General features: G+C 44.7%; 2 protein-coding genes across 8 annotated transcripts in view; both read left to right on the top strand.

Moving 5' to 3' along the window:
* Positions 1 to 27,321, top strand: part of LOC114853122 (inactive N-acetylated-alpha-linked acidic dipeptidase-like protein 2) — a 539,927-nt gene that overhangs the window by 313,477 nt on the left and 199,129 nt on the right. For all 7 annotated transcript variants that reach the window (XM_055508329.1, XM_055508328.1, XM_029146091.3 and 4 more), the window contains one exon: positions 2,650 to 2,782. In XM_055508329.1, coding sequence (XP_055364304.1) covers positions 2,650 to 2,782 — 133 coding nt within the window. The remainder of the gene's footprint in view (positions 1 to 2,649; positions 2,783 to 27,321) is intronic.
* LOC129604011 (uncharacterized) overlaps positions 14,266 to 27,321 on the top strand; it is a 237,442-nt gene continuing 224,386 nt past the window's right edge. Inside the window, exon 1 of the mRNA XM_055508331.1 lies at positions 14,266 to 14,401. The gene's annotated coding sequence lies outside the window, so the exon portion shown is untranslated. The remainder of the gene's footprint in view (positions 14,402 to 27,321) is intronic.

Genomic DNA, 27,321 nt, shown 5'->3' with positions numbered 1-27,321 from the left:
CCTTCGGACCCCTGGAGACGAAGGCTGGTACATGTATGGCATTCCCAATACCACCAGGAACTGAAGCAGACGTGGTCTCTGCCAGACCACCTGGAACAGAGCCTGACTTGGTCGGAGCTGGACCACCAGAAACCCCGGAAGCTGCACCTGCACACAGAAAAGCAGAGGGCACAGGGACCCCAGCTGGTGCAATCATCTTTGGAGCCCTGGAGACGGAGGATGGCCTGGGCTCCCTAGGACCACCAGGGGCGAAAGCAACCATGTCCCCCTCCAGGTAACACCGGGACCTCCGGGGAACTAGAGCGGCCTCCTCTTCAGGGTTGGCAGGGGACTAGAGCGGCCCCATCTTCAGGGCCGGCAGGGGCAGGAACGGCCTCCTCGACGGGGGCAGAAGCCAGGTTTGACTGGGCTGGGAGTTGGCCGGTCAGTAACCAAGGTGACTTGTGTTGACCGTGGCGGGGCTGGAGCTTGAGCGGGACAAGATGACTGCTGTGCTGGTTGTGGCCTGGCGACTGGAGCAGTACAGACCAGGGCCGGCAAGGGAATTGTGGCAGATGCGGGCTGCGATGCACGAACTGGGGCAAGCTGAGACATTGGGGTTGATACAGGCTGGGACCCAATGGCCAGAATCAGGGCGCCCATAACAGGGGCGGGCTCGGGGAGAGGCCCAACACCATTCAGCTCAGGAAATAATGTAGAAAGTTCCACCGTCTCACTGAGGCCAGGCGTCCTCCAACACAGCGCCACAACCTCCTCACTCACCTTGACCTGCCGGTCTGTGGTAGTGGCGAATACTTCCAGGAGCTCCTTCAGGAATAATGTGGGCAGCAGGCAGTAGTCAGGCCCTGGGCTGGAACCGGTCGGATCGGCAGGACCGGGCACAGGCTCAGAGCGCTTGATGGGGTTTCTGGTGCCTCTCCGACAATGCTTGGGGCGTCGACTGCTGGGAGCCTGATCTCTCGTTCGGGAATCAAGGCAGGGTCTGTGACGGAGGCCTGCGAGGCTGCAACGTGAGCTTGAGCCGGCGACGTCAACCTGTGCGGTGGCGACCAGAGGACGTTTTCTTCTGTTCAGGGGTCTGAGCAGAGTCCAAGAGCGGTTGAGCAAGGTTACACTCTGAGCCGTGAGCTCCTTCCAGATCTGAAGCCCCTCGCCCGGCGCCAGCTCGGAGGTTGATGGTGGAGTCAGGACACATAGGGAAACGGAGTCCATGAATACCCCACCACTGAGCAGGGGAATGGCAGAGTCTGATGGCTGATGGCTGATGGATGTCTCCCAGTAAGTCCTCGCGAGCTCCAGGCAAAAGAAGTGGAGGTCCGCGGGTAAGTCAGTCCAAACAAAATCCGTGAAAAAAAACGTTTGAAGCACAAAATAATCCAGGGGGAAAAAACCCAAGCTAGGCTTGAACAACAATAGCCTGAAAAAACAAAGCGGGACGCTGGCTGGGTCCAGGTTTGTCCAGATCGTACTGTCAGGGAGCACGCGTGATGCAGGTCCCACAAGCACTGCTGGAGACAGTACTGGCTAGTATGACAGTTTAATGGCGAACAAACCCCAAACAGCAAGCAGAGTCAGCGTCAGGCAGGCAATGGTCATACACAGGAGATCAAAAGACACAGGTGACGGGGCACATGACTAGAAAAGTAAAGCGGGAACTAAAACTGGTAGAAACTAAACAGGAAATGTCAAAATAAACACAGGAAATGGCCCACAAAAGACCAGACCGTGACAAATGGAGGTCCTCACTTCAATGTAAGCACAAGTGTGTGTGTGTGTTTGTGTGTGTGTGTGTGTGTGTGTGTGTGTGTGTGTGTGTGTGTGTGTGTGTGTGTGTGTGTGTGTGTGTGTGTGTGTGTGTGTGTGTGTGTGTGTGTGCCTGTTCCCACTGAAGGACAAAGTTTTAATGAGAGCAGAATGACCATGACTCTATCACATATTCAATAAAAGACTAATCTCCACTCATAAAGCACAAGGACGCTACATCTCCCATGGACAGCGATAAAGCACCAGCTCTGTGGCAGCTAAAGCAGCGGAGCTCAGCGCAAGCTGTCATCAGGATGAGGACATCAAGTGGTCACATGGATAAAGTTCATAGTCCTTGTTAATGAATCCTTGTTTTCATAATATACAACATTTTATGATTAATTGTAACGTTGGTTTGTCGCTCACGTCCAGCAACTCATGCAGGGACAAGTTCCTTCCAGAGCTGTGACCCTTAAAATCACAGCATGCATCAACTTACTCGTCTTTAATCTCTAGATTGTGTTCATGGCTCTATTCTGCTCTGGCATTCTGATCTCGCCCTGCTTTTTGGACTGACCACCATGGTTTGTAACTATTTCTGTCACCTCCCGTTTGTGATTCTGCTGTTTTAGGAGCGTTTTGTGTACGATTTGTATCCTGTCCTTGTGTTCAGAATTCAGGCCTAGAGTGAAGAAGCTCCAGTCTTTACTTCTCTGGCCCTGTCTCCACACTGAGTCCACCTTTTAAAAGACATTACTTTACCATTTTAAACTGTGGCATGTTCCATTCAGTAAGATGGTGTGAGAAGGTATGAGATACTGTTTGTCTTGAAACTTTGGGCTGATTTAATTATATCTTTGTTCTGCTCATTCATTGCATGGCTGTCTCTCCTGTCTGTGCATCCAGCTATCCCTACTGTCTGAGCTGGGCTTTGCTGGTGTGCTGCTCTACGTTGACCCATGTGACGCTCCCGCTGGTCACCGAGTCTCACGTCAGGCCTTCAGAGTCACGCTCAACCCCGGGGGAAACCCTGCAAATGGTGAGTAGGTGTATGGCATGTGTCCTGGAAGGTGGTGTCTCAGTTGAATCTGGGGTGTGTCCAGAAAGAAAACAAAACAACCCGTCTTCATTGAGATGAATCGAGTCGTTCCTGTGTTGTAGAGATGGGCAGTTTGATTCTTTTAACTGACTCGGATTTTAAACTCTCGAACAGTAACAGAAACAACATGGTTTGTTTCAGTGGATAAGTTATAATACACAAAATGCCACAAGCCGTCATAACCATGTCGAAACCTAGGTAAACAAATACACACCACAATAAAGTGACCTATGTCCTGCCATTGTTGTTTAACAGCCTCTTGGTAGCGGTCACATGACAAATGAACGCATGAACGATCCGTAAGAATCCTTATGAACGAATCACAAAAGAACTGTAATACTTGCTTTTCGCTACAGAGCCTGAGTTGTGAACAACGAATGAACAATGAACTAAACCGTTTCTGTTTCCTGTCCTGCTGATTGAGCTTAAACAGCTGCTGTGATTAGACTCGTGACCCGAGTCATAAAAAGATTAGTTCATATTGAACGAATCATTCAGGAATGACACATCACTACTCTGTTGCTGGCTTTGTGTGTGTTTGTTGCTTTGACTTGTGTCCATAGATATTTGTTTCTTTAGTTCTTTGATTAAATGCAATACTTTTTTCAACCGATAAGGTTGAAAAAACTTTTGGGTTGTGCATGTTTGTACTAATTTGTAGCAATTTAACTGTAAACTGGCTTTGTTGTTGTTTAAAATTGGTCCTAAATGCACATCACGTATCCTTCACTGATATTTTAGTTATTTTTTTTAATATCCTCTAATAAAAGGTAATGTTAGCCTCTAACCTCCACACCTCGCTTTAGCCTCAAGCAGAGGACGGTGCATGTCTTTACGACTTGCCTCTACTGTATTTAAATCAGCCTCCCATGAGTGGCGACCTCTTCAGCCTTCAGTCTTGTCCCCACTTCCTCATTTTCTGCCCGGTCCGGCCAATGGGGACGTGTCATTAACACTGAAGTATCTTTAGTCCTTGTAAGAGTCTCTGTACCACAGCAGTGAAACCCACAAGGACCAGAGCAGATGTCTGGACTGCTGCGTGAACGTGTGTGTGTGCTCATGTTGAGGTGGAGAGAGACACAGATGCTGGCTGTCTGCTCTCTCACCAGTTGCAGTGCTCTCAGGTCCCTGGTGCTAATACGGCTCAGAAGAACAGGAGATGTGAAAGGACACCTCATTACTCATAATACCCAAGCGTTGTTTAACAGCCACAATCACCAGGTGAAATCTGTTTTGCATCACTTTAATTGTCTCTTGATATACAGTGTATACAGTTATTTAATTTTAGTACTGCATCTAGGGAAAGTAAGGAAAGGTAGGAACATTTAGTACATGTTTGCAGTCTAGTGTGTGTAAAATCCTGTGGTGTGTGGTACATTTGAGGTGAGATGGGTTAGGTTATCCTTCGCTGGGAAAATGCTGCATTGTCTTGTATTGCTTGTAATACTGCTTCCATTCCAGAGGTGAAACAGCCACGCTTGTGGAAGCAGTGTGGGCTTCAGAGATGCTGGATTGGACCATATGTTCCACTGATGGGCTCTTTCCACATGTGCCTGCTGCACCCTCTATGAGAACTAAAGCACATGCGGTACCATCAGAACTACGTGTGTCCAGCAGAGAACCGTGCCCGTTTCAAATGCAGTGTTGGGTGTGCGTTTTGACCAGCAGCCGTGTTCCTTGAGCACGGATTCATCATCCTGACTCTCTGGATACCTTCTCATAAACTGAGGGGAGTTTAAAGTCTTAGGTTTTAAGCTTGTCTCAGATTATTGAAGTTTGTTTGCATTGGAGAGCATCTGTCTCTCTGAAATGCTGTGTTCGGGATTTGTTGCCACTTCACTGTCACAAACACAATCACATGCACACACACAAACTGGCACACAGGGCTCACTAGGCCTGACAGACTTACCACATCCCTGTACTATGGAGGTGCCCTGACTCCTGCATCCCCTCTGGCCCGTTCAGCCTGGAGCTAAAGTCAGGCTGCCGCTGTTTGACTAAGCACACAAAATACAATATTTAACACCAATTTTGAAAACACTATTAGAAACGTTAAGACATACAGCAACAGATCACCATCTTTACAGATTACATCCACCAACTCAGGACCAACTGACTGGAAAAGTGGCTTTACACAAAGTGCTGACTAACACAATAACATGGAACACAGGCAAACATTGACATGACAGAAACACAGATGTCAGCAACATGTGACAAAGTGGTGCATGGGAGGAGTGCCTCAAAAAGACTGGAGCAGGTATAGGTGATGAGCCTAGAACAGAACAGAGCATCACACCACAAACACCGACATCCATTCTTACATCCTTTTGTTGCCCCAACTGGATAATGAGCCAGTATTTCCACCCCTAATGATGTTGTTTAACTTCTATTGTATTGGTGAAAATTGCAAATCATTGCTTTCAGCTTCATTTCAAACGGTGCCTGTCGCTGTGTTTGAAAACTTGTGTCTTGAGTTGCAATACATTAAGGGATTAGGTATTATTAAGCTTTAGGTACATACATGTAATTCCAACTAAACCTTAATAGAAACAGAACTCCAACTGATGTATTATCCTCTCATAAGGTCCAAATCAAAGTATCCATCAAAGTGAATGTGGGCTTTTGTTGAGAAGTTCACTAATATCTAGTTATTTCAACTGTATAAATGTAAAAGCAAATTAAATGTCATCTATAGGTTTTCGTCACAAACCAATGTAACGCAGCAACAAATCATGAGAATTATATGTCTCATGATGTTCTTTAGTTAATGCACAAAGTAATTGCAGTGTGTTCATATTATAAATATGTAAAATATTGCACTTGACGTGACACTCCTTGGAGAGTGATTTCCTTCTCTACCGCCTCCTGGACAGTAATTGCTGGCAGACGAAGGCAGAAGAAAACCCTCCTGATTCCAACCTCCAAGAGGATGCATTTCTCACTTAGTCTTTAAATGAGTCTTCACTGGGTCAAGACAACACAAAGCTGCGTGTGTGTGTGTGTGTGTGTGTGTGTGTGTGTGTGTGTGTGTGTGTGTGTGTGTGTGTGTGTGTGTGTGTGTGTGTGTGTGTGTGTGTGTGTGTGCGTGCGTGTGTGCGCGTGGGTGGGTGCATGTGTGTGTGTGCGTGGGTGCATGTGTGTGTGTGCATGCGCGTGCGTTTGTGTGTGCATGCGCGTGCGTTTGTGTGTGCATGTGCATGTGGCCGCATAGTGCCTGTTTTGCTTGGGTTTAATGCTTTTACCTTCCAAACCTTTTGGTGCTTTTACAGTGTTAAAGCCCACCTTAACAACACACCTGCTCAGTTCTCAGTGGTGTCAACAGCACCTCTGTCTTCAAATGGGAAAACAAGACGCACGAGCTGTGAGATTGCTCCCTTGTGGAAACGCTACCAGTGGAGGAACTGTTTAGAGCCAATGTGATTCTGTTGTTTGCCAGGAAACTGGGTAATGTTCCCCTGACTTTGCCCTCCTCGCAGTTTATTGTTCCGACTTTGTTCTCCCCCTCTCCCCCACTCCCACAGCTTGTTAATTTGACACTTGCTTGTAGCTGCTGTGTTGTCATACGCTGCCTGCTGAGACAGCCACAGCCAATCAAAGCCTCTGTCGTCTCATACAGTACATATTTTGTTCACAATTATTTTATGTAGTATGTTGTTTGGCTGGTTGCATGTGCATATATATTATACATTACAATACATACATTATATATATATATATATATATATACCTCCATGTGCCTCCATATATATGCCTCCATATATATATATTGGCTAGCGTGGGATTTGAAGTTGAAATAAAAACCAAAAATGTGGTTAGGATTAGACACACTTCAGTTATGTTACGTTTAGGAAAAGTAAGGGTGAGGGATAAATAAACTGTGTATAAAGAACAGAGGTCTAATAAGAACACCTTTTGTGTTGAATTAAGATTAGACAAGAGGAGGATGTGGATTAGGATGAGGCATCAAAGATCTAATTAAAACTGAGCCTGATCAACAGGCATAACAGGTAGCAGTATGGGTAAAAGCAGGTACTCCCAGTACTGCCAGGGTTGCCAGATAATGTGAAATCCTGTCTTATAGTTGTGGGGATCAGGAAATAAGATGGAAAAATTGAGAAAATTGAAAGGGAATAAATTGCAATAATTGAAGTTAAGAACCAAAGGGGCCACACTCCAGTTATTTTAAGGTTAGGAAAAAATTAAAGGTGAGAGATAAATAAACCGTGTTTAAAAGCCAGAAGTCATTTGTGTTAAGTTAAGATTAGGCAAAAAAACGGTGTGGTCTGCTGGAGCAGCAGCATCACAGTGATGACAGGAAGAGACTGGACAGGATCATCAAGAAGTCCAGCTCTGTCCTGGGCTGCACTCTGGACACGGTGCCGGAGGTGGTGAGAGAAGGGTCCTGGCTAAACTGACATCCATCATGGACCAGGACTCTTACCCACTGGAGGACTCACTGTCTGCTCTGGAGAGCAGCTTCAGTAACAGACTGATCCACCCACGTTGTGTGAAGGAGAGATTTCATAGATCTGTCCGACCTGCTGCGAACAGACTGTATTATAATCAGCACTGTTAACTACCTCCCACACCACAACTGATAACCATCAGTGGTTATGTAGAAATTTACCTGTACAGTTTTGTATTGTGCCAAATCAACCTGATTTGATTTGATTTGTTGCTGAATGTTTCACTTTGTTGTCCTACTTTCTTTACTGTGCCTACGCTACTGTGAGAGGGAATTTCCCCACTGTGGGACTATTAAAGGCTTATTCTTATTGTCCGCTCACAGTGCCTTTTGTGATTGTGTCGTATGGCAATGATGTCGAGCAGCACAGAGGCAGAGCAAACGTCAAGGTTTATGATTGATTAGAATAATTAAATGTAGTTGTTTTAATTTGTGCATTTTATTATCAAATACCTTTTCACACAACAGATTCTTTGTTTTTTCTGGAGCGAGATGATGTCCTGCAGGCTATCACACGTAGTGACAGCACAAACACCAACAGCTCTCTGTTCTACTGTACATCTCACATGCTTGTTGTGTTCCTTTACACCATTATATTGAATGCGCTTGGCTTTTTCCTCCATTCCATTTGTTTGAAACAGATAAAACAAGCCTATCACTTGTAGTACGGGGTAGAACACAGTGCCTGCACTGTGTTCTGTGACTTTACATGATTTACACAGACACAATAAAACACAGACAGATTCACTTTATTTCCATAAAGCATTGCCCTTAAAGTTTTCTATTTGGCATATTTGGACACGACAAAGCAGGTAAATGACTTCAGTTGTGAGAAACAAACCTGGGCTAGACTTGAACAGACTAACATCAGACAATGGATGGCTGCAGTTTGCCATGCTTTGTTTTCTTGTTGTCATTCACAGTGCTTCATGGACCACAGCAGAACCAGGGATTCCAGTTGTGTGGGTTCCCACAGTCATCGCACGGCAGGTTTCACCACCACATGTTGCATATTATAGATTTATTTAGATTGTCTTATGAAGCATCGGAGTCAAAGAAAATATGAAGGCTGAAAATCTGTAATTGAAATTTAATAACTGGAAGTTTTTTTTTTTTATTTACTCCTTTATGTCAATCTATGAATTTCAAATACGGATTAATAACACAAAATACAGTATAGTATAATTTAATATTGTATATTAGCAGATAAGTAATTGTTTTAACATTCAGGTGGTGGTCGACCATGGTAACAAATGATGACCAAACAAATTTAATTGAAATATTAGAACACTATGATTTGCATGTGGGAACATTGATCAGCAGCAATAAAGATAAATAATTCCATCACATCGGCCGCACTATCGGCCGGAGAATTCAGCCGATAGTCGAACCTCGGATACAGGAGGAACAATGTGGTTTTCGGCCTGGTCGTGGAACGCTGGACCAGCTTTATACCCTCAGCAGGGTGCTTGAGGGTTTGTGGGAGTTTGCCCAACCAGTCTACATGTGCTTTGTGAATCTGGAGAAGGCATTCGACCGCGTCCCTCGTGACATCCTGTGGGGGGTGCTCCGGGAGTATGGAGTCCAGGGCCCTTTGCTAAGGGCTGTTCGGTCTCTGTACAACCGGAGCAGGAGCTTGGTTCGCATTGCCAGCAATAAGTCAGACCTGTTCCCAGTGCATGTTGGACTTCGGCAGTGCTGCCTTTGTCACCGGTTCTGGTCATTATTTTTATGGACAGAATTTCTAGGTGCAGCCAGGGGCCGGAGGGGGTCTGGTTTGGGGACCACAGGATAGCATCTCTGCTTTTTGCAGATGATGTTGTCCTGTTGCCTTCATCGGCCCAGGACCTCCAGCGTGCGCTGGTGCGGTTTGCAGCTGAGTGTGAAGCGGCTGGGATGAAAATCAGTTCCTCCAAATCTGAGGCCATGGTTCTCGACCGGAAAAAGGTGGTTTGCTCTCTCCAGGTTGGAGAAGAGTTCCTGCCTCAAGTGGAGGAGTTTAAGTATCTTGGGGTCTTGTTCATGAGTGAGGGAAGGAAGGAGCGTGAGTTTGAAAGACGGATCGGTGCGGCGGCTGCAGCAATGCGGTCGGTGTATCGGTCCGTCGTGGTGAAGAGGAAGCTGAGCCGAAAGGCAAAGCTCTCAATTTACCGGTCAATCTATGTTCCTACCCTCACCTATGGTCATGAGCTTTGGGTCATGACCGAAAGGGCAAGGTCACAGATACAAGCGACAGAAATGAGCTTCCTCCGCAGGGTGACTGGGCGCTCCCTTAGAGATAAGGTGAGGAGCTCTGTCACCCGGGAGGAGCTCGGAGTAGAGTCGCTGCTCCTCCACATCGAGAGGAGCCAGTTGAGGTGGCTCGGGCATCTGGTTCGGATGCCTCCTGGACGCCTCCCTGGGGAGGTGTTCCGGGCATATCCCACCGGTAGGGGGCCCCGAGGAAGACCCAGGATTCGCTGGACTATGTCTCTCGGCTGGCCTGGCAACGTCTTGGGGTCCCACCGGAAGAGCTGGAGGAAGTGTCCAGGGAGAGGGAAGTCTGGAACTCTCTGCTTAGACTGCTGCCCCTGCGACCCGGCCCCGGATAAGCGGATGAAAATGGATGGATGGAATTCCATCGCATGTCACTAAAGATCAGGTGAAACCATGAGCGGCCTGAATGGATTCTGCTCACGAACTCAAAGCATTAGAACATCCCATTATTAGTGCAGAAGCTGGTTTTGGATGTGTATCTGTTAATAGCATTGACCCAATATGCCTGAATGACGCTCCAGAATCACGGCAAAGAGGAACAAAAGTGGAAACGGATGCTGTGTTTTCCATTTCAGAGAAAGGGGAAAATAATTGTTTTCTGCACCTTTTTCTCCTGAGAGGCTCCTGTCTCTTGCCAAGTCGTTGCCCCCGGTAGTGAGGCAATTTCCTCTGTCCTTTGAGCCGCCGTGTGTGTGGCTGAGCTTTTTCCCTCTATCCCCTTGCTGCATTTAACAAATGAGAGCCGCTGGTCATTGGCGTGTGATTGCTCCCAGCACGTGTTCTCTTTGATACACTGCACTGCTGCTTGTGTATAATCGTGTAAGCCTCCTCAGCTTCCTCCCTCCATTGTAGCCAAACTAAAAATCTGACCATGTTCATGTTTGAACTGCTTGACAGGTGGGTCTATTCAGCGGGTCCCTTGGGTTATTTTGGAAATCGCGGCTGGATTCAAATAACCAATAATGGAAAATGCTGTCATTAGCATATTGATTTGAATACAAGGTTGCTACAAGACATCTATTTTCCCTTTAAATGGACAATCACAGACACAGAGCAGCACAGGAACGAGGACACTGGGTGTCAGTGAGATCATATAGTGAGTACAGTATATGCTATTAGTGATGGATGTAAATGTGTGGTCAAGGATTCGGTACTTCACATACACTAATGTACAAACATGTGGGTCTGTGTGGATACGTGTGTGTGTGCAGTGGAATCTACTTTCAAAAGGTTGAGAGCTGATGTGACTGAAGGTCTCAGTCCAGACACTGCTGAGCTCTTAATGCCAAACCAGTTCATCTCAAACAGCGTGAAAATCCATAACTAGCCAGTGGTTTGCTGTCCCGCCTGCTCGTTCTGGTTAATTGCCTGGGCAGTAGCCCTGATCCAACCAGTGATTCTGAATGTGCTCTACAGGCTGCTCTAAGGGACAGTGCTCATGGCGAACTGTCTGCTCATCAACCAGCCCACGCAATTACACAAAAGGTGAGACTCCATCTTTGGAGAGACGCCATGAGAAGTAAAAGGCACCGGTTCAAAGGCAAACCCAGCAGGCACACAACTGACCTTTAACCGACCTTTAACGTTAAAATATGCTTGAAATTTTGTCAGTTGTTTTTCTGATGTTGATGTAACATTGAAACAACGTTTGATCAACGCTTGATCAACGTTGAATCAATGTCTCCCCATCAACTGATTCACCTTTTAAAATCAACACATGATCCAATGCATATCATATCATATACAGTTGAATAAACGTCATATCATTCAACCATGATATGACATTGAATTAAATATGATTAAACATTGAAATGCCTGCTGAGAAGGATCAGAAAAAGGCATGTATCAGGGCCAGAAGCTACTTCTAAGAAAGCAGACAGAGGAAAACCCTCTTCATTAGGTTCACTTTGCTCCTACAAATCTGAATTCACCAGCATGTCTGGACCGGGACCAAAGGTCCAGGATTATCTTTACAGAACAGCAGTTGCGGAATCATTTCTTCACTCCTAAAATGTTTGAATGTTGCACTTAATCCTTTAGAAAACTTTTGGATGAGAGTCTGACAAAGGTCACATCATGTAAATGAAGGAAGCAGAGTTGAGGCTCAGTTTGCTCCATCTTCTTAATTTATTGTGGTGTTGCCTGCTCTCACCGTTGTCAGACACTTTATTAACACTGCTGTTTAGTCATGTGCTGTTATGACGTGTCTCTAGAATTCTAAACTAAACACTAAACTGTCTGAACTGTGAACCAGAAACAATTCTGCTAATGTTCATGCGCCACAACCAAGGAAGCTGATATAAAAATGAAATGTCTTCGATTAACGAGTCTTGTCTGATGGTCGCACACAAACATGATGTTGTTGTCACAGCTCCTGAGCATTAGGCCTAGCTTCCGGTTTTATTTTGTGCCACTTCCTGTTTAGTCTCTGTTGTATTTACGTCCAGCTTCACAGACCCCATCAGCTGCAGTCAATCTCTCATTAGTCTGGTATTTAAGCTCCACTTCTCACTTATTTCAGTTGCCAGATTGTTGTGCGTCCATGCCATCATTCCAGCGTTCAGTTCATGCAGGTCTTTTTTGTGTACCAACCTCTGATTCCTGTCCTGACCTCGCCTTGTCTGCTCCTGGATTTGGCTGCCTGATATCAGCTTTACTGGGTTTGAACCACTGCCTGACTCTTACTGTGCTGTGCATTTGAGTGACAGTTGTAGTGACAGTTGTAGTGCAGATAGAAAAGCCTCACTATGTTTAATGTGGTTTTTATTCCACTGGGAGCTTTTGAGGATTGAGTAAACGTTTCGGCCTCTTATGTGTGTAAGACTGACAGTGACCAGGACGATAGTGAGCATCTCATCAAGTCAAAACCAATTGCTTCAATTTAAAGAGAGTTTAATCAGGATCGCATCTTATGGAGTGAAGCTCTGCACCTGACCTCCTATTCAGTTACAAGGTGAAAACAAACTTTTAGTGAGCTGTCATCCGGAGGCTTCAGGAGAAACTACTTCATTCTGCTGAGAGTTGGACTTTGCTGGATTCATTACAGTTAATTGGCAGTTTAGTGGGACACCACTGAGGAGCTCAGTGTGGGTGAAGCGGGAGCATTCACATCAGCGCTGGCTGAATTATGCATTGAGGTTAAAGCTTCTGAAAGCTTCTTCTTATGATTTATTAATGTCTGCTTGCAGATAGGAACGGATTAGGTCTTCAACAGGGATACAAACCCTGACACATTCTCAATGGTCATGTTAGAAGCGGACGTGAGTCAAAACCAATGTTATGAAGGGATTCTGTGGATTTCAGCATTTGTAAATTTCAAGTCATGCACAGACTGAAAGGGAACGTGTCTGACGGTGAGCTCGACTTTGTGCAGCTCACAGCTGTGTGATGCTGCACAGCTGGAGCTTTATTGACTGGACTCCTGTTACTCCGTGAAAACACCATGGCCACATGGTGGAACCAGTGCCAGAGTCTAGTCAACACATCACCAAGTAAATATTGTATCTGTCATGGATCTAAACAAAATGATTAGGACTTTAAAGCTAATGAAACTCAGCGCAGCTATAGACAAACGTGCAGCTGCTGTAACGCAGCTGTCATTAGTCTCCACTGACAGAAACCGTACTGTATCTGAACCTGTGCGCTCGTCTGCTGTAGCTGTTATTTTCATGCCCGTGTCTGTCTTTCTGTTAACATTTCTGTCTGAAAACACCACTGGATCACAGTGATCACAGTGAGGACATTTAAATAAGATTAGTTTAAAGAACCGCGTCATTTTTTCTGTCTGCCCACATTCACCCTCCGTTGTTCTACTCACCAGTCTGCTCATATGTCACTGCTTCTACTGCAAAACACTAATCAGATGTGTTATTGTGTATTGTTATGTGTTCTATTACCTCAGAATTAACTGCATTATGTTGAGATATACAGTAAATAATAATGAAATTAAAAAGGTTGCAGCCATAAGTGTTTATCTATTTGGAAGTAACTAAAAACTAACTAAAATCTTACTTTTGCACTAACTTCATATGACCTACTATTAGTAAACTTGTGTGAATATACAGACGGCCGCATGTTACTGTGGATGTCATGACTTTTCATTAACCTCCTTCAGAAATGTTCTCAAGTCAACTGAGGTTGTTATGTTACTCACTAACTCAATGTGTGTCTACTCTCACATTAAATTAAGATAAGATAAGATAACATAAGATAGACTTTATTCATCTACGATGCAAAAATAAGGCCGTAATCAAGTAAGTCAAGTAAAAACAAGTAAAATTGTTAGTAAAAAATCAAGTAAAATCTTTATATTGCGCAACAACAACAACAATATAACCAGTGAATGCCAGAGTATAAAAACAACGACAGAATAGCAGCAACAACAGACAACAAAGAACAATGAGTCAAATGGAATACACCGTGTAGGTACAAGTTGTGCGTCACTGCAGTGATATGTTGTAATGTTTTATAGCTGTGAGGCGGTAGCGCCCCTTCCTGCCTGTGGCTGTAACAGTGTGGTGCTGAAGGAGCTGCTCAGAGCCTCAGTGTGGCGCAGGGGGTGGAGGGTTCTCCATGATGGATGTTAGTTTACCAGCATCCTTGTGTCCACCACCTCCTCCATGGACAGTGGGCAGCCCAGGACAGAGCTGAACCAGCGTGTTGAGTGTGGTGGAAATTTTCCATAAAGAAGCAGATGAGAGAGTTGTCCTTTTGTGCGATTTATTGAAAAAATAAAGAAAATAAAAATAATGGGGAAAGCAAATCAAAAGCATGGATGTTGATCGTGCACATCAACAAACCAAAAACCAGCTGGGGAGATCAGTGCACACACCACGAAGGTGTGATGCAAAGAGCCCACGTGTTACGAACTCGCCCCGTCGGTTCCGAACCGGCGGGGTTTGACAGGGAACCTACTAAACTCCTCCCGTCGATTCCGAACCGGCGGGGCTTTGACGGAACCCTGGGGCAGGAGAGGAGATGCGGTGGAGAGAGACGGTGACAGCACCCGCTCCAAGCGGGGAGAACTACGGCTCTCACGGAGCCGGGAGGAGAACACGCTCACACTGAGCGGAGGCTTCAGGCACCACGGCCGACGTGCTTCCAGCACACAGCTCTCTGTGTAATCCCTCACACAGACACCTGGCCGCAACCGGCAGACCAGGTCGCAGGGAACACAGGAGAGGGAAGACCCCAAATGCACGACCCAGACACAGTGTCTTAACAGTTAACATAAAATGGTTTATTTAAATACAAACAAAACTCACTGCACAGCAGGACTCAGTTCAACACAAAGGAAGAACTAAAAATCACTGCAATGCAGGAAAACGATTAACAACCTAAACTCACTAAACTAAACGCTCCGTACACTACGGGCAGAAACCTACACATGAACACAAGACATAAACTGAGGACAACTAAGAACTACGTACAGCACTGTCTAACAGGCACAAACAAAACACGCTCCGTAACACGGGCAAAAACTCTCCTCAACGTAACAATGGGGTAGCATCCAGCTACACTGAGGGTACACACCAGCAATGTGTGAAACAAAAGACATCCCTTATATACAAACCAAAACAGGTGGGTCAACTAATTACACAGGAAATTAAAAACTCAGACCCACACCAAAAAGTCCCAAGAGCGCCTCTAGTGGCGTGGAGGCTGAATGTCACACCACGATCCTCAAGTTGCTTCTGCCTTTTAGCTTCTCTGTCCGACTAGGGTAGAATGTCTTTCTAACCCAATCAAATTACATGCACCATCTCCTCCCTGTCGCAGTGTGTGTGAAGATATTTACATTCTCACACCTGCAACGCTGACGTCCAACTATCTGTGAGAAAGGAGCACCAAGTCTCAACAGACAGAGACACAACTCCCCGACCTTGGGTTTGGGAGCTAGAGTTGAGAGTCTATCAGGCAGAGACAACCATTGAACAATCTAGGTGAAATGTCAAATGCATAAAACAGAAGTAAGACAAAACATAAGATATTAATTGCAGAACATAAGTCATAAATCATATAATAACTGCATAGAAATAAGGAAGAAACAATTTTTCCCATAACATGACTCTTTCTGTCTCTGCTGTACTGCCCCCCAGCGCACAACTCCATACAGGACCACTGAGGCCACAGTGTCATGGAAAGTCCTTAGCAGCTGTCTGCTCACACCACAGGACCTCAGTCTCCTCAGCAGGTGGCCCTTATTATAGAGAGCATCAGTGTTGTTTGACCAGTCCAGTCCGATGCTGCACGTAGATGATGGCGTCATCCATCCGATGCCTGGTCAATATGCAAACTGCAGCGGGTCCAGGGCTGAGATCACCTGGTGACTGAGGATGATCCTCTCCATGACCTTCATTAGGTGGGAGGTTAAGACGACGGGTCTGAAGTGGTTCGGCTCGTTAGGATGGGGAACCTTTGGAACTGGAACCAAACAGGAAGTCGTCCAGAGTACTGGTGGTCTGTCCAAGCTGAGGCTCAGGTTTAAAAAGGAGAGGAACACCTCACAAAGCTGAAGCTGATGTTATCGGGGCCTGTTGCCTTCCCGGCCTTGGTCCTCCTTAGCTCCCTCCTGACCTGGTTCAAAGTGAGGCGGGGGTTGGGCGGTTTCCACACAAAAATTTCTATAGTCCGTTATGCAATGTGTGAGACTGTCAATGTCCTCCCCTTGTGGACTGCAGAGAACGTCCCAGTCTGTGGTGTTAAAACAGTCCTTTAGTTGCTCTGTCTCCTCCTCTGTCCAGATCTTGACTGTTTTGACCTGCAGTGTCTGCTGTTTCACCACTGGAGTGTAGGCAGGTGAGAGATGAGCCAGGTTGTGATCAGAGTGTGGGGGGGCAGAAGTACAGAGTTGTATTGCCCCTTGTGTGGCAGTTTACATAGTGAGGAGAGGGGGTGCAGACAGGGTTAAAGTCCCCAGAGATGAGAATAAGGGCGTTCGGTTTGTTGTGCATGCGCTCACACGTGGCAGCGGCCGACGAAGGGATGTCAGCGCTCACTACTAACACATGTGGTGGTACGGCCGAACGCTGACTGCCACCAGCTCAGTGTCCCTGCACCAGTATTGTTCTTTAACGGTGATGTTATCTGTCATTCACAAACACCGCCAGTGCCCACCTTTCCCTTTAAGAGAGTCCAGTGTATCCTGGTTGAGCCATGTCTCAAACACAGGTGAAAACACAGCAGGCTGCTCTTCCGGTTCACGCGCTGCAGACGCATTAGCAGAGGCTAAGATCACAACATCAGCAGTCATTTTCTAAAAGGACAGAATATTCACCACACACACTCAATATAACCAATAATAAACAGCCTAGAATGAAGAGGCAGGGCTGATTCATCTGTTGAGTGTCTGTGGGGACAGTTGATAATGTGGTTGGTTCGAAGACAGCATTCTAAGCCGCGTGACTGTGTGCTGGATCAGCTGATGATGTCCTCAGGCGACTCTTCAACTGCTTTTTATTGTGACATGATCATTTATTAAGCTGTAAGTGCAGACGGCAGATAAACAAAATAGTACGTAATTACACATTTTACTAATCATTAATCCCCTGCTGGGGACGGAGTGGAAGTGAGGCACAGATGTTCAAACCTCCCTCTGGACTCTGTTCACACACAGAAGACAGAAGCCTTCCTTTGGGTGGGAAACTGTCTTGAGAATGGCAATAATTAGACCAGCGCAATTAAGCAAACTCACCCTGGATGAGCCACGTGCAGGTTTGTCACCCTGACTCTGGAAAAACAGGGGCAGTGCTGCTCTGCACCATCCTGATAATTATGCATAGGAGCAGTTTAAACCACAGTGTGATGCAGGTTTTGATAAGCAATTAAAGCTGAGAAATGGAAACTCTGACAGGAAGTAAAAAGGAGTCAGAACAGGAGATAAGAAGGAAAAAGTGTTTGCACACGTTTCCTCTGGTAAATGGAGTAAACAGCCTTTGATCACTGGCACGTCCTACCTTCCTCTCTACCTTTTATTACAGTACATCGTTCTCACTCCGTCTCCTTTCCGCCCATTCGCAGTGATACAGTGTGTGACAATACAAACACCTCATTCTGTCACTGTCGTCGCGCTAACAGGCCTTGTTATCCAACTCAAACAGTGACACCCAAAGAATCCACTGTGCATTTCCATAATGTTATTGACAAAGCGCTGAAATGCAACACTGCCTGGAAACCTGCGCACACACCTGACGCTATTTGCATGTCTATTACCTCGGCTCCAGCATGGGATGAAGGGAGCCAATTTGAAGCTCCGCTGCACATCCAGCTTTCAGCCAGGCCCCCACCGACGTCTTCCCTCACACGAAAAACGGGAGCGCAAAGGATTGTGGGAGACAGGAAGTTGTGTAATGAAGGCCAAGCATGATCCATCATGTATGTCAGGACATGATGGATCAGCCGTGAAATAGGCTAAAAGGCAAAGTTCACCGAAGCTGTTTGATGGGTACATCCTGTTTGAAATTCCTGTCAGTCTTTCCAGCACGGTGTCAGACAGCTCCACCGGCGCCGAGATCGCAAAGGGAAGATAATGGGATGGGATCTCGCGACACAGGTGGAACGTTTAGCTGTTGTGACTCCACGAGAGGATTATACCACAGAGTGAGGATGTGAGGAGGATTCCAGAGGCTCAGTGAGCTGAAGGTTGTACACAACACGTACTAACAGCGTGATTAGAAGCACAGACTGTAGCTCAGGTGGCTCAGTAACAACATGTCAGCGCTGCATTTTAACAGCAGACGACATGTGTTAAACCTGCTAAGTCTGGTTTTACAGCCTGCATGCCTCTCCTGTAGTTTATGGAAGCTGACAAACATTTGCTAGCTGTGTTTCTCTTATGAGACACCTTCTAACAAGCTGGTGACAAATTTTTTAGACATAGTATAAAATATAAAGTCAGTCAAATCACGTAGAACTACTAAATAGAAATGGGAAGTAAAGTAAACGAATCGTTTCGAGTCATTCGTTCATTTTGTTCATTTACAGCAGGTGGCGCTGTGTGAGTTGTAATAATGGTCACGGTTCTCAAACACTATATACTGAAGACAATATTGCTTCAGTGGATAAATTATAATCACAAAATGCCACAAACAATTCAAACCATGTGAAAACCTAGCGAATACGCACCACATTAACGTGACTTATGTCCTGCATCTTCCTGCCATTGTTGTTTAACAGCGCGACAGTCGCTTGGTAGCGGTCACATGATAAATGAATAAACAAGTGAGTGATCTGTGAAGGTCCGTATGAACCAATCAGGAACAAACTGTAGGACTTGGTGCTGCCACAGAACCTGAGCTGTGAACGAATAAAACTACACACTACAGGAATCAAAGACCACTAATTAGTTATGATTGAATAACTAAGATGAATAAATAATATATGTCGGCTGTCAGGTGACAATTAAATAAACATCAGAAATCAGACATCGTTCAGTTCCTTGTTTCTCAGTCCACACAGCATCTCATATAAAAGATTAGTTCATATTGAACGAATCGTTCACAAACGACACATCACTACTACTAAATCAGATCTGTTGAGCCTACAGTAAGCGTGACACTGGATTCTGGATCCCTTCAGGGACCACATCCACATCATGATCCAATCTGGATCTGGTGGAAGCTCAAGGTTAAGATCCCCTGCACACACAGATGTGCTACTGAATAATAGAGAAGGTTAAACATAGAAATGAACAGAAGGCAGTACACAAGACTAAATGTTGCTCTTTTAGAATTAGGAGGAACTATGGATTGTTATTAAAAGCAGTCACAGGAGACCAGATACGTTACAACACTGAGTGAACAAAAAAACTGTTTTGTTACCTTGGTGATGAATAAAGAGAATAAATGGTTGGAATGGTGGGACACTCTGGAGCAGTTGTTCTTCTTTTCCTGTTCAGCAGTCTATGACGAGTCTGTTTTTCCTTCATGGTTTAGTTTCTTCTCTCCACAAATTAAGCTAGATTGAATGGCAATAAGCGTTGAGGCAGAATTAGTGCCCAGACCCTCTGTCTTCAGTGCAGTTGCCTCATCTGGCCAATTAAGCTGTATTTCATTGCTCTCTCTCTCTCTGTGTCTCCATGCTTTCTGGCCCTCGCACCCTTCAGCTCATTTGGGATGAGACTGACATCCCTGGGATGACTCTGGTGAAATGCAAAAGTGTTTTATCCAAAGGGAATTTGTTGCAACTCCAACCGTGCAGTTTTTCCCCTGGGCACAAAAATGGGTTCGTATTTGGATGTGCAGCAGCGAAGGAGAGGATTAGTGATAGGGATGACGGCTCACAAAGAAACTTTCTCTTCCTCCTTTTTCGCACTCACTTTACTTCCTCTCTCTGTTTATGTATGTTGGTCATTCACCAGTTTTCCTTTTAGAACTGCTTTTATGTCAGATGCCTGAAAGAAGAAAGAATTTATAGGTGCTAGAGCCTTTCCAGGCTGTCACTGGGCAGGAGGCTGGTTCACCCTGGACCCAGGTTCTATTGCAGAGCTACGGAAAATGGGGGGATGTAGATAACTAATGGGATCCCAGCTGCTGTAAAGCAGCCATTAGCTGGTGGCTCATAGAGCCGGAGTTTATAGGCACACAGATGCAACTTACTGTAACTCCTCATCTCTGGGAAGGAAAGGGCTAAGCTCTTACAGTATGTGTTCATGTATGTTTGCCATCGTGAGTTTTTATTTCTTGAGCCTTCTAAACCCCCATCCCCCTCCTGTAAGCACACTTTAAAGCCCTGTGTTCTGATTGCAATGAAGTAGTGCATGACACAAACCAGGACAGGACACGTTAAAAACTGAGGATCCATTTAGTTCAACAACAATTAGAGACACAAAGTCTAGTTTGATGTGTTTTCTGTTCCAATGCATGAGCCACACTGACCTCTAACCAGTGGGGGGGCATCACAACCAGCAGGACCTTCTCAGCTTAACTAAGAGAAGTATAATCACTCTCCATAATCTGTTGTCTTCATGTCATGTTACCTACTTGTTGGCCACTGTGTTCAACTGAGGACAAATTGGTCAAATTGGGTAAGTGTTGTATGAGTAGATCCTACACTGAGTATATTTTACTCTGAACATATTAGATCGAGCCTTTAGCTATTTAATGCACTACAAATGTAGCTGTATTCTGTAAATGCACTTTATTTCCCTAAACCATCAGCAACAAGTCACTTCACCTCAAAGGCTCTGAGAAGAACATGAACTTCTAGCTTATCATTTGATGTAATAAGTGAGTGTGACGTCTGAAGAACGGTAACATGATGGTTACACTCTGGGATTCTGAAGGTGTGACTGCTTCACCCCGAGGTAACTATCGGTCCGTCATCTGCTTCCTCTCTCCATATTTCTTTGTGTTTGGCAGACACTGACAGTACAGTACACCAGGGTGTTAGGAGTGTCATTAGGCCTTCATTAAAAGGCCATCATCATTAGAGGGGGATTAGTTATTCCCTGGATCCAGCACTTCAGCAGCAGAAATATCAGAGCACAACAATGCTGCTGCCCACTAAGAGACGCTGGCTCCCACCAGCTACTGGGCTCATTTGGCTACAGATGTATTTGAAACGGTCACTAAGTGTTTGCAATGAGCTTGTTAGTGTAAGGAATATGTCAAATAAACACGCGTTCACATCTGTACAATAAGAGCAGTTTGCAGTTAATGTAGGTCTGAACACTTCCTTATCCTGCCAGAGCTGCTGATGTTAATGTGAGCTCACTGTCTGGCACCAGTGATGGATAGAGCAGGGTTCAGCCTCAGAGCCTCAACCAGTCTGAGCTCTGTCCAGATGGCTGCACACCCAATATTATTATTATTATTATTATTATTATTATTATTATTATTATTATTATTATTATTATTATTATTATTATTATTATTATTATTGTTGTTGTTGTTGTTGTTATTATTAATAACCTTTGTCGCTAAGTTCAAACAAACAAGTTCTATAAATTAAACAAAGTACATATAAACTTAATTTGCTCCTTACACATGTTAAAGTAAGGTGGGTTGACGCTCCAGGAGGAAAACAGGCTTCTCTGTCCACAAGAGGTGCTTGTGCTGAGACTTTGCTTGTTTGTATGTGAACATGAGAAATGATGTCTTGGACGAGACACCGTAATCACAGGCAACTTATCCTAACCACTTACTCTGTGATTTGCTGAGGAGAAACTCCAGACCAAACAAAAGGGAGACGATGTCATCAGTGAACTTTGAGCGGGGTGACTGAAAGTTTTGCTTGTGAAAAGATCAGTACAAGCAATTATAAAAATGTGGCTTGTCACAGTAAAGGGTTTTGTAGAGCAGGAGAGTTTGCAGATTAAATTCATAAAATCCTCTTTGACATAAAATGCTATGACATTAATGTGATCTGCAGAATGTTTAGTTTTTACACTGAAATTGATTTTTCCTTGTACAAAATAAAAAAAAGTCTCTAATGTGAATCCATCTTTGTCGCCCGGCTGCTGGTGTGAGTGAGCTCAGTGTCACATATTCAGAGGAACAGTCGAAGGGAGGACCTTCCTGCAGTGCTTATTAGCCTTAACACATGCCTATTCTCTGCTTTGATCTCTGTGTGAGAATGTGATTCTTCCTGCCATCTCATTTGTTCATGTCTAAAAATGTCTGTCTCTTTGTCTGGTTATCCAGAGACTTCTTTCATATCAGTGCGCCTTCCAGCTCAATGTTACGTCCCTTGTCATTATTAGATGGAACCTAGAAAACAAATGCTTATATAGGTAGTGTATGTAGGTAAGTATCAGTCCACACTGACGCATAATGCTGACTTAGAAGGCAGTACTAGAGACAGGTGCAGTACTGTAGCACATAAAGTCAGCAGATTCGGCACTATTGCCAAAGACCTCGAGGCTCAGTGCACGGGCTCGGGTCTCGGGTCTCAGGGTTTGGGCCTCATGGCACACGTGTCAGAGCTAAGGACACAGGGCTCGGGCCTCGAGGCTCAGGGCTCAGGATTCAGGGCTCGTCGCAGGTCTAAGGGCTCAGAGTCTAGGGATCGGGCTTTGGGCTCAGAGCTCTGGGTGGGGGGTTGTGAGGGCTTAAACTCCTGTCCCTCTCCCAGACAAAGTCTTCTCAACAATAATTGACCTCTGGAACGTTCTGTCATTGAAGCTTTCAGTTATATATAAATGTTCACATATAAGTAATTTGTCTAGTTTTTTTTCAACTACGAGCATTCAAATATTTCACCTACAGTAATATCACAGTATTGGAGGACAATGAAAAGACATCTAGGCAACTAGTGAGCCCCAAAAGTTTTGTGTACAGTCATCAGGCATTTTCCATTCAGATGTTGTGTTGTCACCTTAGAGGCCTTCTCATAATAGACTTACTAAATCTGTTGTCAGGCATATTGCAGACTCTGTAGCCCTGCTACACTGTGACAAGGTTTAATGTTGCTCTGGGAATGTCAGGCCATGGTGGGGTGTATTACTGAAGACAACAATGAGGTGATGGATCATATGGGGAGAATCTCTTTGACTAACTGATGCTTGGCATTGAGCACTTTTGCTCTGTGGTTAATAACAGTGAAACAAGACTGTGCTTTTTGCTCATCTTACTTTTGAAATTGTGGTTCAAATGTAAAAAGCCTGCAGGTCTACACACAAAGAGACACGGGCCCGAACTAAGCGTGTTTGTCAGTCCATGTATCAGTTAATATCAGTGTCTAGTAAAGAAAAGGCTGTTTTACAGTGAGGGCACTGCCCAGATATCCATTTGTGGACTTATCGCTTTGCTGAACATTCAGGTTAAAGTCCAAAAAGAAAATTTGCATTTAGAGCAGACAGGGGGGCACTGCTGAACACATCGCAGCTCTTAAGATCACAGGGATTTGAAAAAGTGTTTCACTGCTGTGCTGGATTTACAATCTGCTGTCTATTGAATCACAACTGCATATTAGTGTTGTTGACGAAGGCAAAGACAGAAAAACTGGCAAAAATCAACTTGAAGCTACAGTAGTTTCTTATAATACATCATTTGCAAATCCCTGCATCACATTTTAATTTTGACTTTATAAAGAGAGGTGGTTCATGGCCCACAAATATGTGGATATATTAGAAGAATATACAGTAAGAAGAATTTCTGCTTCCTAAAAGAAACACAGATTGTTTCACACTGTTGTTCTGTTGAGCTAACTGGCACATTGACATTTTATCCAAAGAGAAATAGGAGCATTGCTTGTCTTCCATCAATTCTCCTGGGTTGGACTAACACATCTGCAGTTCCCACCTCTGTATGTGTTACAAACTCCCCCCGTTGGTAACTAACCACTGAGGCTTCACAGGACACGGGGACAAGTGATTTGATGCAGTGGAATAGGAATGGTAGCTATTGCATTGAGCGGGAAAATACTGCTCTTGCAGAGGTTGGATATGGTGCACTCACACTGAGTGGAGGGTTAGGGTGCTGCACTCAGCACACCGCTGCAACTCCATCACGCTAAAGCACATGTACATGATTAAACAATAACTATACACATTTCCCTGCCGCACCCGCAGACCAGGTCAGAGGGTAAAGGGAAGGGGAAGAACCCAATTGAAACAACCTGACACCTACCTGTGCCTACAGGTATTAGGCCTAGTGCCTATTAAACTCTGAGTCCTACAGGACTCAGAGTTTAATATAAATAGTGATGTGACGTTCCATATCGGGACTATGAAGCGTGTGCCGAGTGCCCGTGGAAGGCCATTGGGGCCCAGGTCCAAAGGCGTGGCGTGGTGAGGAAGCAGGTGTGGTCTAGAACCAGAGAAACAGAACGGCTCTGCCAGCCCAGGGTCCTAACAGATGCATGTAGCACGGCTCGCTTCATTTAGGGAAGGGGCTGAAAATGATGGTTCAGATTTCTGTCTGGGAGAGACAGTGTTTATGCTGTGCTTATGACTCAACACACCAGCAAAGGCTGAAGTGGCAGGATTTAAATGACAAGATGTGTATGACATCAAAGGAATTACAATAACAGGAAATGGCAAACAACAACTCATAAAGTGGCCGATGAAAGAGGTGTCTTTTCTGTGATGTATTATAAAAATAAGGGAAAATAAAAGTAATGGGGAAAGCAAATCTAAAACATGGATGTTGATTGTGCACATCACCAAACCAAAAACCAGCTGGGAGATCAGTGCACACACCACTAAGGTGTGATGCAAAGAGCCCACGATCCTCAAGTTTCTTCTGCCTTTTAACCGCTCTGTCCGACTACAGTGGAACGTCTGTGTGGCCCAATCAGACTGCATGCACCATCTCATCCCTGTCGCTGTGTGTGCCCATCACTGCTGTCCAGAGGAAGGAGCACCAAGTCTCAACAGACAGAGACACAACTCCCCGGCCTTGGGTTTGGGAGCTAGAGTCCAGAATCTATCAGGCAGAGACAAGCATTGAACAATGTAGGTGAAATGTCACATACATAAAACAGAAGTAAGACAAAACATGAGATATTATTTGCAGAACATAAGCCATAAATCATATAATAACCGCATAGAATAAAGAAGAAACTAATTTTCCATTAAACTCCTCAATGAGGAGTGTGTGTGTGTGTGTGTGTGTGTGTGTGTGTGTGTGTGTGTGTGTGTGTGTGTGTGTGTGTGTGTGTGTGTGTGTGTGTGTGTGTGTGTGGTAAATAAGGATGTACCTTAGGCAGACACATTCATAACTAAACTAGCATTTCTAGAAGAAAATGCACAGTGAAGGCTTCCATGCTGAATGTATTGCTGAAGAATTGCTGAAAGTAGCTGATGAATTGAATGTAGAGCCTGAAAAGGTGGTTTAAACCTAGCTGAGTGTTCACAAAGGAAGCATACATGACTGTATCTGAAGATAATTAGGAGTTGTTTAAACAGAGCTAAATATATGCTGAATAAGCTGAAGCAGCTGAGTTTTAAATTGAGGAAAGTTGAAAAATATTTGTTGAAATTGAAAAAATGCTAAAAATCAAGGAAGTGTGTAATGGTTTGCTGAATTTAATAAAATATAGCTGAATATAAAACAGCTAAACAGCTGAAATGTGTCATGTTTCATCCTATGACGGTCCTTCTATAGCGATGTGTCCAGTCAGATTATATCCGGTAAACCGGCTCTTGCTGTAAACTGATCAACCATTATATGGAAACTTGATGCCTTGCTGACATGCGGATGATTGCATCCCACAGAGCTGGCATGGCTTGGCTCGGCTCGACTCAGGGTCCACTACCCGACAGCTGGATGCCCCCATGGTGGTGACCCTAGTGTGGTCAACAGCTGGATGTGGCTGGCTGTGTGGTACTCGCTGTGTCGAGCGCCAACCACAGACGCCTGTAACAGATCCTCTGAACCTCTAACAGGGCTATAGTATGTCTGTACCGTTTTGCTCATATTGTTTAATCTTCTCATCTAACTATATCGTTTTTCTGTTTATCATGTGACTAATGATCGAATAAACTATTAACAGTTTCCCTGTATCAACTCTTTGTTTCGCCAACAGACCAATAGCTGTAGAAAAGTACTTAGGTCAGCCAGCGAGCTACTGTAGACTTATGCCTATTCTATTTTACATCTTCTTGATACATCTGAACGTTGGCGTAAATCTGTACTTATGCCAGGTTTTTCTGCGTAAGTACCCTTCGTACATGAGACCCATGGTGTACTGAGCCTCCTCCATATACTCTGAACTTGATTTTCAGGAAAATGTAATGACTCATCCTTCTTCGCTCAGTTGTCTTGTGGCGTCATTCTGTTGTTCTGTGATCAGTTAATCGGTTTCACCTTTGCTCAGTGTTTCAGTTCAAAAATCTTTCTCACACAACCCAATATAGTTTCTTTTATTTTAATTTCTAGCATGTCAGCTCAGGTTGAAACTGGACACTAAACGTCACGCTGCAATGCTGCAGAAGTCTGGGAATGAGCTGTGGCTGACAGGAAAGTTAGAGGCCAAGCACTGGTGAAGCCTGAAGAGGAAGTAGGCTTGATGGGCGAATAGAGGCTGGGTTTGATTGACACACGCTGGATGGCATCATTGCCTCCTAACGAGGTGTGTCTCCGTTTGACATATTTTCTGGCCGGTTCGCATAAAACAGCTCTCACAGAAGTGAACATTCCTCTGTGCTACTCTGACCCCACAGCCATGAAAATCGAGGATTTACACAGAAAGGTGGGATTTAATGCAGCGTGGGATCTTTCTTTAGTTCAAACTTCTACATTTTTTGGATTATATTTTGCCTTTTACTTGTCTTTTAACACACTTCTGTTCACATCACCCTTTGTATAAGCATCTCCAACATCCTGTTTCCCTCTGTTATCTTTGTCTTAGACCCCCCTCACCCACCCACTGCCTTCGTTCCTCAACCTTATGTTGTTCGTTGGTGTCCTGCATTGATTATTAATCGCCCTGTGAAGCTGGACTGCTGCTGTGTCACTCTTCAGACCAGCCACTAGAAAGTTATTGACTAAAAGTGTGGTATGAAGAAACCAAGAGGGATTTGCACAAGTTTGGAGAACTTGTCCTACCATCTACGGTTAGAGTATAGATTATTCACAACTGGGAGTCAGTATAGATCAGCTGCAAGAGAAGCAGAGATGGAGCGATGTGTTTCAGTTAATGGGGTGAACAAGAGGCGACTGGCTGAGAAAATTAGATATTAGGAACAAATGACTCGTGTATTTATAATGAGTTATTATTGTGTTGGCTGTAGCTGATTGCATATCCCATCTATATTATTTTATTAAGTTTATGACTACTGTGTCACAAGTTCACCATTATGACAAAGGCCGAAATA

This window comes from Betta splendens, chromosome 4 (assembly GCF_900634795.4).
Source record: "Betta splendens chromosome 4, fBetSpl5.4, whole genome shotgun sequence".
NCBI lineage: Eukaryota > Metazoa > Chordata > Actinopteri > Anabantiformes > Osphronemidae > Betta > Betta splendens.
Note: the sequence above shows the minus strand (reverse complement) of the source record. Positions and strands in the feature narration are given on the sequence as shown.